At 37.7% G+C, this 15,913-nt stretch overlaps 1 protein-coding gene across 2 annotated transcripts in view; it reads left to right on the top strand.

The window, feature by feature from the left end:
* IFT172 (intraflagellar transport 172) overlaps positions 1-15,913 on the top strand; it is a 3,348,311-nt gene that overhangs the window by 2,654,717 nt on the left and 677,681 nt on the right. For both annotated transcript variants that reach the window (XM_044075467.1, XM_044075468.1), the window contains exons 37-38: positions 5,485-5,594; positions 9,013-9,076. In XM_044075467.1, coding sequence (XP_043931402.1) covers positions 5,485-5,594; positions 9,013-9,076 — 174 coding nt within the window. The remainder of the gene's footprint in view (positions 1-5,484; positions 5,595-9,012; positions 9,077-15,913) is intronic.

Here is a 15,913-nt window from a genome sequence, read left to right on the forward strand (position 1 = left end):
GCACCCAGGCTTTGTTTACAACAATATTGTAAAAGGACAATCCATGCGGATGTCCAGATACACTCCTGGGGCCACTGACTTGGAGAGGGAATTGGAAGATCTGGGTATGAGACTTGTGGAACGAGGATACAGTGGCTTGGATATCACCAAAGGGATGGACGACATTCACAGTCTTAGGGAGGGCAAAGCCAAACCCTACGAATTATATACAGAAGACATCAGGGTCAATTGGAGGAAAGATGATCCTTATATTGAGAATAACAATGTCATTTTTCCCATCTATTACACAAGAGATGTTGGTCCTGTTAAGGACATTTTTTCTAAACATTGGCATATTCTATCGGTGGACCCCATTATCAGTGATCTGACAGGTGGACGACCAAAATTTGTCTATAGGAACAAAAAGAACCTTAAGAGGTTACTATGCTATCCTAAAATGTCTTATACACCAACCACCCTGTAATTTCTGTTCCTATATTTTGACTGACCCCATTTTCGTCTGTCCATATGGATCTGGTGTGTTCCACATCCGGATGTGGTATATCTACTATGTAGGCAAGACCAACCGTGTACTGAGAGATAGGATCAGGGAGCATATGTACCATACAAGGAGAGGCAACCTACACAATGCCCTGGCTAAGCACACCAAAGATGAGGGGTCAGCACATCAGTTTAGGTTCAGGGTACTGGAACAGATCTCCAAGACACATAGGAGAGGAGACATTAGGAATTACACCGAGACCAGAGAGATCCACTGGATAATCAAGTTTAGGGCTGATCAGATACCAGGCTTGAATGGGAAGGTTCCTAAATCAAGGAGGTTAAAGAATTAATGATGACAGGGTATACATTAGGTATACTAAGTTTTAATGTTTACATATATGTTATATATTCTTTTATTTTCATTTTTGTTTTTATGTTTATATATCTTCATGAACTGTTTATTTTAAGTGTATACAATGACAAATATATATATTTTATAGTCATGTTTACCTTATGTGGTTTTATGAGTGCTACACCTTTAAAGTGTTGATAGCAATGTATTTAAATGATCGAGATGTGATGTGTTTTGTTATCAAAGGTCTGATGAAGCTATTAACCTGTTTAATAAATTAAATTCTTCCTTCGCAAGATTGACTTTTATTTTTTACTACTCGTTACATCTTGTGGTTTCTGGAGCATAAACTTACTGGTACCCTTCATTGCGTTGCACAGCAGTTGTTTGTTCAATTTTTATTCTTGTTTGCCGTTTTTCTGCTGAGCATTAACTCTGCTGGATCGTTTTTATTTTCGATTTATTTGGTAAAATATGTTAAACTGAAGTGCTCATGACTAACCAGGATGATATTTCAGGTATGCGCAGTACATCACTCCTGGTAACAGAATGAAAGGGATGAAAAGAAATGTTAGAGGCAAAAGTTAATTGTTAGGAATGAAGGAATAATGCCTTACTGGCCTTTTTAACTGTGCTATGCAGTAGCTACATTAGTATTTTGCAGCTGTAGGATGTAGTTATTTTTTGTGTTCTTTACATTAGTGTCATATGGTGTGCTTTGTGTGCCACATGCTTTTTACATTTGATCTCTTTTTTTCCTTTTTTTCACAATTAACAGTTTCATGTTTATATGGTTTGGTGAGATGATCCAAAGTGACAGTAACATATTTTCTTTCAAAAAAGTGGCTTTTGAGAGATGGACTGAATGAGACTGTCAAGCTGTTTTAGACACTGGCCATTACATTTAGCTTCTCCAAATCTTACTTGTCAGAGTTTAGTCCATATAGCTGCATCACAATGAAGAGTGTGTCTGTCTTTTTAAGAAAATGTTGACTCTTGAAGAGTGTTGGTAGAGGGATGGCCTACTGGCAGAGTGTCAAAGCGTGCATTTACTATACTGGTAATGAGGTTTCAGGAATTGACTCAGGGGTCAAACAGAAAGCAAGCTAGAAGGTGCAGTGCTAATCTAGTAGCTCTCCACATTAGGAAGGAACATGGGACTAATCTTGAAAAGGGTAAGATCCCTGTTAAAGACTGGAGAAACTTCAAAAGCAAAAGGATCTGCACCAGCATGGGCTTATCAGGTGGGTAAGCAATTGACAGGTATAACTTGTCAAAGTGTCCATGGAATGCTAGATTGCATGGAGAGCATATGAAAAAGCTTTGATATCTTTAGTTTTAGGGCTAATATTGCCTTGCCACTGGGCAGCATCTTACTGATATGGGTGCAGCAGCAAGCTAGATGTTTGCTTGACCGAAGTGGGTTTAAGTCTACAAAATAAATGCTTAGTCTACCGAGACAGTCACTGGTTTGCTATTTTAGGTTTTTCCATTTAAAATGTGACGCAATTAGAGACATTTATTGTAATTATATGGGAGAAGTTGCCAGAGTCAAATTCAGAAGACTGGACACTGGTAATTTAAGAGCGCTTAATACTTTTTTTTAGCGCTTTACTCTTAATGTCATTCTTCATACTTGTTGATAGTCTTAAACATTTGAGTACTCATAATTCATATGTTATCTTTTCTGGGATATTTGCCTTAATTTGTGATACTGCAACAGGCTTTATTGAAGTGTTAGTCAGAAAAAATGCTGGATGACATTGTGAAACATTTTAGCATCAAAACGACATTATGGCCAGGCCTACCTGAATAGTGAAATTTTAAACTCCACGAAAAACTGAAAAATATGAATTAGCTAGAATGGGGAATTGCTTAGAAAATTAACTGCAACTAGCCAAGTCAATCTGCATTGGGTTTCAGATCTAGTGAAATTCTGTCATAAATAAACATAAGGCTTTGCCTTTTATGCCCCAAGTTGCTTATAAACTGGAATTGTCTATACTTTGTCGTAATCAAGTTGTTACATGTTCCATTGTGGCAAATGCCATCCTAACTGCTGTGTTAAAATTCACTGTATGTAATACATCATAGTTGTAAAATGAGTGTAATCTTTAGTTTAAATAATTTCTATTTACTTTTAAATTATTTATTAAAGATACTACTTAGGAAGTTGTTTCATGTGTTGTGCTGGTTTTCAATAGAGGATGAGGTATCCCTGTATATCTGACTGTTGAATTAGTTCATGTGCTGTGTTATCACAGAAATACTTCAGTGGTTTGGTATTTGGTTTCTCAGATTCAAGCCTTCTTTACTATAAAACGGACTTGCATCTAAAGCAGGTTCACCACAATCAAAAATTTATTATTTTTTTTATTTATTTTATTTTACATTTGTTAATCGGGGATGTCTGACTAAGCCAAAAAGGCCCCTTTTCAGCAGAGGCCCGGGGAGAAAAGCTCCACATAGAAAACTTACAGATACATTTAGATATTTAGACATGATCAGTATACACACAATTTACAATAGACATGTTTTTACAGTGTATGCAGCACATCAACAGTTACAGTGGAGAGAACAAACAAAAAAATATTAATTTAAAAATAAAAGTAATTAATAAATTTGTTGTGTACTACAGTACATACATTGTGCATTAGCCAGTGTTTGTGAGTAAGACTTAAAACTATTATGAAGTACTCTAGGTTTAGTATGTGTACCTTATCTGCTTTCACTAGCCTGGGGAGCAGTCATGGCACTGCCAACTTTGCTTGAGATTTTGCCTAATGAGATTTTTAAAGGAGGCTTTGGACAACGTGTTTTGTATGCTAGTTGGGAGAGAGTTCCATTTTTTAGCCACTGAACTACTATATAGTGTGTCTCCAAAGCTATTGTAGCTGTTAGTGACTTCTAGTAGTAATTTCCTTGATTATCTAACAGGCCTTTTGGCTGAGTGATGTACTAGGTCTTTGAGGGCAGGACACTTATTGGGGAGGTAATAGATAGAATGACAGAGGCAGAGCTGATTGTAGGTTAGGAGGTTGGGCAGTTCAAGCCCTGTCTCAAAGCAGTACAGTGATGAGTTCTGTATGAGCAATTTGCAGCAAAGCAGGCAATTCTGTTATATCAGCCTTCCATTTTGCTTAGTTCAGTTTTGTTGAGATTAGTCAGAATGGGAGATGCATAGTGTAGGGTGGATAGAAGTTGGGAGCGAGCAATGGCTGATTTTGTGTTGTTGGTAAGAAATGGTTTGATAGGGTAGAGTGATCCCAGTTTGACATGTACTTTTTTAATAGTTAAGTTGAGATGACTATCATATTTTAGGTGGGAGTCTATGGTTATTCCCAATAGCTTAGCCTGTGCCATTGGAGCAATTGGTGTAGCATTTGTGGAGTAGATAGTAAATTGACTGTTATCATTGTTTTTGTTAGAACTGGTTATAACCATAAGCTGAGTTTTCTTTTGATTTTGGATAAGTTGGGCTTTGGTAAGGTAATTTTCAACGTCAGAGAATGCTAGTTGAGTTGTTTGCAGGAGGGTGGGAATGTTTTGTGCAGCACAGATTAAGGTAGTATCATCTGCATACTGAATGATAGATGAATGCTGTGTGGAGGTATGGAGGTCATTTGTGAAGATTGTGAATAGTAGTGGTCCTAAGATAGAACCCTATGGGACTCCTATAGTTATGGGCAGCTGAGGAGAGAGAGAATTTTCCCATTTCACAGCTTAGTACCTGTCAGTAAAGTAGCTTTGGAACCAGGTAAGAGTGGAATTTGATAGGTGATATTGGTTTAGTTTGTTTAGCAGGATGTGGTGCAAGACTGTGTCAGATGCTTTGGACATATCCAAAAAAAGAGTAAAAAAATAATAGCCCATTGTATGGATAGTTTTCTTGACATTCAAGCATTCAAAATCAAGACTGGCAAACCCCTATTTTTCCAGTGTGCTTATGAGTGTGAACAATTCATAGAGGATAAAAGAGTGGAACAGTAAAGTACAGAATTCTGATAAATTATTTCCATCTTCATGTATTGCAGTATCTTGACTGATATTTTTAATGCTAAGGTGGATATATAATTATATAATTTTCACAGTTATGCATTTGTGGCAAAGAACACAATGAATATGATGCAGCACATAATCTTAATGAGAAGAGAGGGAATGTTGACTAGAAATATAGGGCAACCCAGTATGCAGGGTTCTGCACTATTGTAACCTTATGAATGAAGACCCCCGGTCTACCAGTGTAAGAAATCCAGCTAACTTACACTGAATTTTTGAAGTCCTTCATCAGGTTATTGAAGCAGCATAGAGTTGCTAAGATCTCTGCTTCTTGGATATAGGGTCTGCGGTTCATTTCTCACCTTCAGTCATTGTTTCTGTGGAGTTTGCATGTTTTCTCCACATCCACTTGGATCCCTCCCCCTCAGTCACCTACTTACTACAAACATGTTGGTTGATTAGCTGCACTTAATTATCTGTGTATATTTTGTTACCTAGGTGATGACTGGAAAGGTTTTGAAGCATACCAGTTCACTTACCTGGTTAACAAGTAACTATAGTACATATTGTTATGTACTTTAAGTTTGTTGTTACCAAAACTGAATATATTTTCGCAGTTCTTATTATGCTAATTTTCTTTTATTCACTAGGCTGCTGAACTTTATCTTAACTTGGACCTCATTAAAGAAGCCATAGACACATTTATTGAGGGAGAAGAATGGAACAAAGCAAAACGAGTGGCTAAAGAACTGGAACCCAGGTAACGAAGACTTTTCTAGTGCTTACACAACTGTTCTAGACCTCAATGTCACAGAAAGCACAACAATTTTTAAACTCCATTATTAAACGATCACTTAAGATGTAGGTGCACATACATTAACAGAAAAGTAAACAAACCATATTAACATTGTTTTTCAATTTACATACATTATATATCACACATTTTCTTTCTTTCTTTGTAACAGTCATAAGTCCAACATTACATTAATTCAATTTCTGCCTTCCCTTAAACCTCACTCCTCCTTCTGAACATTATTTTGCATGTGTTGTTCCTATAAATTCCATTTATTTCTATGTAATTTGCTCCTTCCCTTTTCTAAAGATCTCTCTTCCAGGTCTTTTATATATTTTTTTTTTTTTACAATATTCAGTACTTCAAATACAGTTGGTTTATACTTTGATTTCCCTGTTCTAGCAATTTTTTTTGGTAGCCAAATGAATTAAACATAAGAAGTCCACACTATGACTAGGCAATTCAGATCCTGTGTCTCAGCTCAAAAGAATCACTTGCTCTCTGTAGGGAATTTGTAAAATCTGCCAAATCATTTCACTCCCAAAAACATGTTCCTGTTTACCTCTTACTCCTCTATCACACCTCCATCATTTGCTATTTCCCTGAGGAAAATTCTCTGAAGTCATCTTGCTTTTTAAAAACACCTGTGCAAACACTTCCAAGCAAAAACCCTAAACCTTCTGGACTTTGTTGCATGTTTGGGAGCCATACAGTACCCTCCCATTCTCCCCTTGCAAATTGCTTTTGTAGTATCTTTTTCCCAGTCTTTTCTAACCTCCGCTGATTGATTCTTATAGTTATTGTGCAGTATTGTATATGCCCTACTTATCCGTTTTGAAAAGCAGCTTCTGTTTTAAAATCAACTAAAATCTCTGTCACTGCAGGTCTTTAACATAGGACTCCCCTATCTCTTTCGCTTTGCCGATAGTCTGATATCAATCCCTGCTAGGGAAGTCAGTCACTGACCTGCAATACAAACGTCTTCTTGACCTCATCCCACTCTCTTACCTTTCTCTCTCTAGTTAATTGCTCCCAATACCTTGGATCCTTTGCCAGTTTTATTCAATAAATTCCAGCCCCCTCTTGCCTATTTTCTGTAGCTCTACTTGCAGTCATCACTACTGACAAAATCTCCTTTCTCCATTTCAGTGTTGGCTTAATTCTTAAAATACTTTCTGCAACTTTATGAACATAATATTATGTCTGGTTGTTATTATTCTCCTTAAGGATCTGCATCCAAAATCCCACGCTCTCCTTATTTCTTGAACTTCTCCCAGACTTTACCATCATCCTTTTCCACTTAGAATTATAGCCACCTACTTTTGTTATGTATGAATCTTAACTGTGTGGCTCTAAAATATCCCTTCAAATCAGGTGGTCCTAAATCACCTTGTTCTTTTTGGAGGATCAACTTATGCCACTTAACTCTTCCCTTCCCAGATAAATTCCTTCAGCACTTAGTAATTATTGTCTACAACATTTCGTCTGGTTGATAAAAATATGCCAGAGATATATAAAAATTGAAAGAAGCTAAAACATTTTCACTGTAAAGAAATGTACAATGACCTTTCTGTGGTTACAAGTGGCAAAATGTGGAATAGAGGTGTTCCTTTGTAATGTGCTGTCATGATCAAACCACACCAGCTGTGGGTGAATCCTGATGTACCCATGCACACTCATGAATTATTGCTTAATTATACAATGGAAACTCGGCAAAGTGAGATTGGCTAATCCAACCAGCATGCACATTGTAAATCCAACATAATGAAGTAAAAAAGTCCGTCCGCTAATGTATTAAGCTGTGGCAACTTATATGAAATTCAGTAACAGTTGAGATGTATGAAAGTATGAGGAACATGACAGGAAACATGCAATTATAATCTTAACTCACACATCAGTACAATTATGCTGGTGTAAGTATGGAAGGCTGTATTAAAAATGAAGGAAAACACACATAGACAGCTTTCACATCGTTCCTTGTCAGTTAAATCAAAGAGGAAAAGTTTAGCAGTAAATACTGTACTGTTTTAGTATTATTTAATTACTTACAGTGCCTGGGCGAAATAGCATACTGTGAATCAGCAGCGGAAGTGGTTGCACTGTATTGTTTTGATTTTTTTTTTTGCATGAAGTTAAGTGGGTGACTGGCAAGAGTCGATTACTGCCTCTTCCTTACTCCAGTTTGATATTAACTGACAGCAGTCTGTGAAACTGTCTCTTATTCCTGCCCTTGAAGTTACAGTCCCAAATCGGGGATATTTTAAATATTGATACTACTGACATAGAAAGTTAAGATAATAAAAGGGGTTGAATTTTTACGCATTTTGTGAAGTAAATGAAGACTGTAAGTATATTAATCATTTTTATTTGTTTGTTAAATGAAACCCACACAGTGTTCAAAAAAAGCAAATAGCATTAAATAAATAAATAAATAAACAAACAAATAATAAAAAGTATTGGACTATTTTATCTCATAAAAAGTGTCAGAATACAGAATAACGCAAACAGAAACCTAAATAACAACAACACAAACATAACACAACACAAAACTAACACCATTGTATAATGGCAATAACCCACGTCTGAGTATGGGTAATGCTGGATTTACTCACGGTTGGCTTTGTTTCATCACTCGAGCTTCGCCCTCATGACCAGACCACACCAACCATGGGTCAATCCAGCATTACCCACACCCAGCCGTGGGTTATTGCTTAAATAACCCATTCATGAAGAACACTTTAAGTTTATTGCCAAGTAAAGATTCTAGAATTCCATTCAAAAAAAGATTCCCTTGCTTTATTCTCTAAGAAATCCATTTAGTCTGTTAGATAATTTGTTGTACTTTGTAAGACCTGTGTTCTCTCTGAATGTGCTATGAGCATATGCTCTTTCTCCAGTACTTGCCTAGTCATCTACTTTTATGGTGAGTACCTCACACAGCTGTAGTTTCCACTAGAAAATAATGCTGTTATGAGTGTACACCAAACCTCAAAAGAAATTTTGATGGGATACTGTATCAAGATCTGACTTATTTTACATCTGAAGGTCACAAATTCACAGATAGGAAAGTTTTCAGTTATGCTAGCAATGTATGTTCCTTTTGATTACTAGATTGAACAACTGGGTTTTAATCTTTTCCAGTTCTTTGCAATGATGGCAATGACAGCCACAGTATAAATTGCAAATGAAGTTTGTTTTATACAAGGAAAACAGTTTGGAAATGTCTGATAAAAAGTATAATAGAGCGTAGGTTGTTTATACAAATTAATGTCATATATCGGAACCATTAACTCTGTTTGTCTGCAACTAACAATTAATAATAAAATAATGGAGTTCAAAGCATTGGGAAATGATGTTGCATTGGAAATTGTCTCTTTTTATGCAGGTATGAAGAATATGTGGATCAGCGTTACAAGGAGTATTTGAAGAATCAAGGCAAAGTAGAATCGGTAAGAAGTTAGATCATTTTCTAAAGCTGTACCATCTAACTGGCATTTGGAACCCTGTAAATCATTTGGTTTATATTTAATAAATTAATTTTATTTCCCCTGGAGTGAGTAGTCTAACAACTTTAACACTCATTTATAAACAGGGGCATTACCAGGAGTTTTGGTATTCTGCATCATCTTTTAGAAAGTCCCCCCCTGCAACCTTCCACAAGTGTAACTCTCTCCATTTCCAGACAGTGCAAGTCTTCCTTCACAGACAGACTTAAGCAAAAAAAAAACATTTAGCTAACTAGGCATTCTGCTAAAAAAAGGTAGAAGCACTCAGTCCAGCAAAATGTTAAACCAAAAACTATGATGAATATACATCTTATTTATTTCTAGCACATTTTATTGGTCATAATAAATTATACTAAAAATACATGCTATGGTGTACATGGTGTATACATAAATATGCTCATGTTTACAAGTGTGGCCGCGGTGGTGCAGCTGTTAGTGTTGTTGCTTCACAGCAAGAGGTTCACCAGTTCGATTCTCAACTGGAGCACCTTTTGTGTGGAGTCTGTATGTCCTTACTGCAGTCGAGTGAGTTTTAATAACATGCAGGTAGGTGCGTGTGTGTGTGTGTGTGCCTTCTGTGAAGGTTGGGAGCAAGGCTGGCAACCCGACACTGTAATAACACCACTGCCAATCAGTCTGTGGACCAGTGATCCACTGTGGCGACCCCAAACTGGGAAAAGCCGAAAGACATTTGCTTTTGTTTACAATTACTGAGATTTGGAATAACATTTTTACTGTTTTATAGTTGGCCAGTTGCCGTGCTCTTTTATATCACAATTTTTTTTTCAGTTTTGCTTCTGCCAACCATGAAGACACTTTCTTGGTCCTTCAGGTCAATAATTCTGTTCACTGGGTGAACGCTGACTGAGATTTATTATCAGTGAGGCAGCCTTCAGAGGTGGTTTGAAGTTATTATTATTTTTCTCCGTGGAGCTAACCATGCACACCTGGTGAAACTGCAGAAGACAGCCCCCTCACGTCTGTAAGGGGCCTTCACTTCAAATAGCCTTCTCCGTCCTCCTTGCAGTCAGAGCAATGATTTTTCTGTTCTTCATTAAGAAAATCATACCCAAGTGCATGGCATGTCTGTGGTTCTAGACACAATAAGTTTTTATTCTAAATTTAGTGGAATGCCACCATTTTTAATTTGTTTGTTACCCTATACAGCTATCTGCTATAAGCTCATTTACCTCTAGGAAATGCAGGCTATAAGACCAAAACTAAATGTGAACCATGTAGCCTGTGTATGGGTGAGCATTATGAGACTACATCAGTACATAAGCAAGAAAAGACCTGAGATATTCTCCTATAGGTTACACTCCTTTGGAAAACTCTGGCCATGAAATAGGTTACAGAAGGTGGGTAAACCTAAATGTTATGATTTTACAGTTACAGTAACTTTGTTCTCAAATATCTGCCTTTAAGTACCTTATGGGCAACTGTACTTTATGCACTGCCTTTACTATATAGTTTTATGCTGAAGTGTTCTGCAATTAAAGTAAATTTATCTTTCGCAAAGCTTCTTATGATTCAGTGACGGATAAGCCTTTAAACAAGCTTTATGTGATTGCTACATTTCTTAGGGGCATTCTGTACCTACTGTCTCTAGTCATAGAACCAATCCCAGCCTGGGATATCTGTTTTTTCCTAGTCTGTAACTGTACATGTTTGTGAACTTGACATTCTTTGTGACATGAATTACCTTTCTTAGGAAACTGGCCTACTTGTGGCTGTTAGTTTTACCAAAATAATTTCAGAGATGAAGGATCTATAGTATAAGAATCTTTTCTTTAGTTTCATCCTGGCGGGATGTCTTGGCATAAAAAAATCATTATTTCAGAGAAGTTGGTCTTATAGTTTACCTGCAGTTACACTGTGCACTTTTTATATATTTTCTTAGTAAGTCTCACAAAGCTAAACCTACTTTCTGTAGTTGAGGTTTGCCATTACTTAACATCTTGTCTTAGGTTTTCCACACATTTGTATGTTTGTATTTTGCCTCCTTTAGGAAAGGTAAATCTATTTTAAACAGTCTCTGCATGCCTGGATTTAGCTTATAGGAACATATGAACAGTGCTAGGTAAGTGATCACGAGGCCTTCCTTTTCAAGCAGTTAGTAGTGCTCCCTTACCAAATCGACCAGGGCTGTACATGCCAATCCTGTTGTAAATTTATGTCTGCCCATCTGATCATCAAAGCTAGCCTTAAAGGTGGGCAAAGTAATACTTTGTTTTACCTGCAGTGGTAAAGTATTCTGTAGGTTGGGAATGCAATGCATTTCTTTGTTTTACTGTTTGATTGAAAACTGCTGTCCCATTTTGCAGTGTTTGGTTGATGGCTCTGATATGAGACTGATGTACTGTTCATTTGGGTTGGGGATCCAGAGACTGACAGCCACAAAAAAAAAAAAAAAAAACTTCTGCAAGTATGTCAGGTTTCTCTGGTCACACAATCGAATAACTAGGCATATTGTATTGAAACACTTACTTATTCACAGGAACAGCACCACAAGAAACAACAGTAATAAGTTGTGGTACACCACAGCAGACTGATACTGACAGCAGGATGGATATCAACAATGATGCCTTTTCTCTCATACTCATGACATAGCCTGATGACAGTGGGATACAGTTGCAAAGTATACCAGCAGGGCACCCCCCCCCCCCAAAAAAAAAAACAGTTTAATAGTTCCAATAATTAGTGGCACTCTTTTTTGTGGAAATATTGAAGAAATGGCAGTATTGACGGTTCAGTTACCCAGTGTGCTACCAAGATTTAGGTAGAGGTACTTAGAATGCTGCATGGTATACATGAGGAAATTCACTAGTACATGGGACTGATCGAGTCTAGGGACAATGTCGCAGTGATCCTTAAGAAGAGTATGGTTGCTCACATGGCATACTTGTTAGCTTTCATCTGCACACTAATGAGGACTTAGCAGAGACACTTGGTGACTGTGGTGGATGTAGCCAAGGACAAGTCTGCATGCATGTTGGATGTGCGGGCCATGCACCACAAATGCCCAAGAAAGTGCTGCATCTATGGACATAGCCAGCCTTAGGCATAGGCCAACTAGGTAGCTGCCTAGGGCACCGGTGTAGCAGGGGCACTTTTTCAGTAATCTGGATGGTGTAGATAGACTAGGATGGTGCCATCAGGGGGGTGTTGGGGGGTGCTGTGGAGATCTTTTGCCTAGGGCACCAGTTGATCAAAGGCCATCCTTGTCTATGGATGTGGATTCCTCCATGACTTGGCCAGTTGGGTGTAGTCAGACTTCTGCATCATGCTGTAGAACCACTCAGTCATGGTCTGTGTCACCCAGCACTGCCTTGTCACTGGCAAGGATATCTCATAACAATTCAGTACCAAGCTGTCACGGTAGCACTTCTTCCAGATCTCTGGGACTATCCCTAACAGTATCATTAGGTGACATTTTGTATGATGCAATACCAGTATGACAGTCTGTCACAATTCCGCATGTCCTGACACGTACCTCCCCAGTCTGTCTCTGAAAGGTCCCATTGGCAAGTATAATGAGGGCTATTGATACCTTAGTATCCACAGGGGTAGAAAGGGTATCCATTATTGTTTTACTTCATCTGCCCAATAGGTTTTACTTAAAACCTCAAATTCAGTATGATAGGATCCATAGCTAGTCCCTGACAATCCAGTGAATACTGATCACAAGTGTATAAGTTGTCAAGTTATCCTTCTGTAGAACGTGGTGTAAAGATCTGACAGAATCAGTTTTATGTAACAGTTGAAGTTCTTAAACCATATTCTTTTCTTCATACTTCATTTCTTTATTCTTTCTGTTTGGTTAACTAAATATCTCATATGGAAATCATAAGGTGGCAGGATACTCAGAACATGATCTAATCAGACCAATGAAGGTGGATCTAACAGTGATGAGATGTGCCCGAGTCATTCTTCTCTACACGTTTTCATTTGATGTGTTAACCTTCACATGCAGTTGTGCAGTATATTTGTCAGATTTGACTTTAACAACAGTGCCCAAATCTAAATATATATGTGCACGTACCCAAACTGAAACCCTTTGAGGTTATAACTATCCCCTGTTCTTAATTTCACTGTTCTCATATAGGCTGAATTGTTGGCATGTGGAATTAATTTTTTTGATAATACAATTTTTAATGAAAGAACAGGAAATACAATTTCACTGAACTGTGTAGTCCCCATACATGATGCACTGAATTTTCCTCACCAGTTATCGGTCTGCTTTATTCTAGCCTCCTAGCTGATTAAGTGTTTAATAATATGTTTGGCCACAATCAATTCTGTAATTTACAATTATTTAGCATGTTCAATTTTGACCACAGCTAATGAAAAGCCCTTTAAATAAAATAGGTTGTACAATGTCTACATATTATTAAGACACAAGTATTGCTTTTATACACTGTGTCTTCTAAGATAGTGAATGTCTTTACCTTTTCCTTTATACAGATTCATCATTATTTATTTTATATTGACAACATTGTACAAATTTACATGAATATGTAACAGATTATCAAACTAACTCAAATCCTCATTCCCCAACATACCTGTAAACTGTATACACTGATTACAGGGTTGTATATCTTCCTATATATGTTTATATTGTATTTGCATTACAGTGGTGGTGGTGGTGGTCTGTATATTCAATAATGCTATTGTTTGCAACCACTTAAGCTAATAGGCTGCATGTCTCCTTGTGTTAATCCCAAGTACAGCTTTGTCTTTCTCCCTTAATGTGTCTGTTTATATCTTTAACTCTCTAATTGCTGGAGTTCCGTATTCTTTCATTTTCTAGTTATTACCCTGTTGATCTGTGTTCATAGGTAGGTACTAGGCTATTGTCCCTAGGGCCTATATATGCCTAGCCAAACTGTACCTTGGCTTTTGCCACCCAAGAACATTATTTTCCTGTGCCTCTGTCAAGCAGAGCCACAGAAGTGATCCCCAGGGTGAATTTCCTATCTCCTATCCAATCATCAAGTTTTTTCTTGAAGAGTGCTAATGGGGAGCTTTGTTTGATATAGATAGGTAGTTTGTTCCAGAGTATGGGAAGTCTCTGGGACAGGAATCTATCCCTCCAGCATGTTCTGTTTATTGTGGTGACAAGGTTTAGGTCCCTAGAGCGTGTAGCTCGGAGGGATTGGGATTTTTTTAAGTGGAGCATGTCCAACAGCTCTGGGTTTGACATAGCTTTGCATGTTAGGCAGAGATCGCCTCTGAGTAGGCAATATGCGACAGAGTAAAGCTGGAGGTTTTTGAGACGGTCTGCATAGGGCATCTGTTTGAGCCGGTAATCCTCTTTGTGAGGTATTTCTGTGGCCTTTACAGTTGTTGTAGATGTCTTGTGAGGTACATACCAAAAGGGGCATTGTACTCTATAATGGGTCTAATGAGTGATGAGTAGAGGGGAACAATGACCTCTTTTTCCTGGATGAGAAACCTTTTGTGATGAGGTATGCCACATAGAAGGATTTCCTGACTACTGTGGTGATGTGATTATCAAAGGAGAGACTACTGTCCACCTGTATCCCAAGGTCTCTTATCACACTTTCAGTGTTAAGTAGACTACCACCTATGTGGTAGTTCATGCTTACAGAGTTTTTACCAAAAGGGATGACAATGCACTTTTTGGCATTGAGCTTGAGGCCATGGCTTTGACACCAGGCATCAGTCTCAGTGAGGCCCTTTTGTAGGATGTCCACATTATTAGGAGTTTTGATTATGGCTCCTAGGTTGCAGTCATCTGCGAACTTTATTAGCCAAAGACCTTCTGTGTTAGCCTGTCCTTCAGAGAAGTAGATACCAAACAGGAGAGGACCCAGGACTTAACCCTGTGGTACTCCACTTGTCACTGTTCTGAAGTTGGATTTGGAGTCTGCTACTTTCACAGTGTGGGTTCTATCAGTGAGCCAGTTGGCAACCCATCTTGTGACATAGGGATTTATACCTATCTTGAATATCCTGCCCCAAGCACCTCATATTTTGTTTACCATTTTCTGACCATTGTCATTCAGGGTCTTCTGTACAGTTACTATTCCCCTTTCTACTACCCTTTGATTTTTGTATTATGTAAACCATCTTACTAGTGATGACCATTCTCCTTGCTCCATTTTAAAAAACAATGTGTTTTTACATCTGCTCTTAATGCATGATACACTAGATATCCTCTTATAGGCAAACTGTATGTTTTGCTTGTTTTCTTCCCAGCTCAGTATTCTTTGCCCCAGCATCATCTACTCCCATAGTCTTTAACTGTATCATCATGCTTCTCCACTTCCTTACTGGTGAATTATCCCCTTCTTCTTTGAACTTATGCCATATTGGCAAAGATCTTGCATCCAAACTTTTAACTTTTCTCCAATTAAATATCTTTCCTATCTCCTGAGTTATTTTGTCTAAAGTTGGGGTTCCAATTCTTTGAGCTTTTCTACCTCAGGTTGCTTCTGTTAAATCACTATTATCCAGCTACATATGATTTTCTTTTAGAGTACCTTTCCATTTCATTGCATAAGTTCCAAAATGACATCTAGTTCAGAAAGACACTTGCATTAATCTAAGGTAAGTTCGAATGTCAAGAACTCCCAATCACCCTTCCTGCTTTTGAAGTAACAGTTTCTCCCAGCATCTCGTTGTCCTTTCCCTAGCCCATATTAGATTTTTGGTCCAATCTTTTATTTTACCCAAAACTCTATAGAGTTTGTCCATGTCCAGAATGATTGCTGTTAGTATAATGTATGGGGTAATGTATGCCAATGTAATATCTGC

Source organism: Protopterus annectens, chromosome 6.part1 (assembly GCF_019279795.1).
Source record: "Protopterus annectens isolate FY-2018-M chromosome 6.part1, PAN1.0, whole genome shotgun sequence".
Lineage (NCBI taxonomy): Eukaryota > Metazoa > Chordata > Ceratodontiformes > Protopteridae > Protopterus > Protopterus annectens.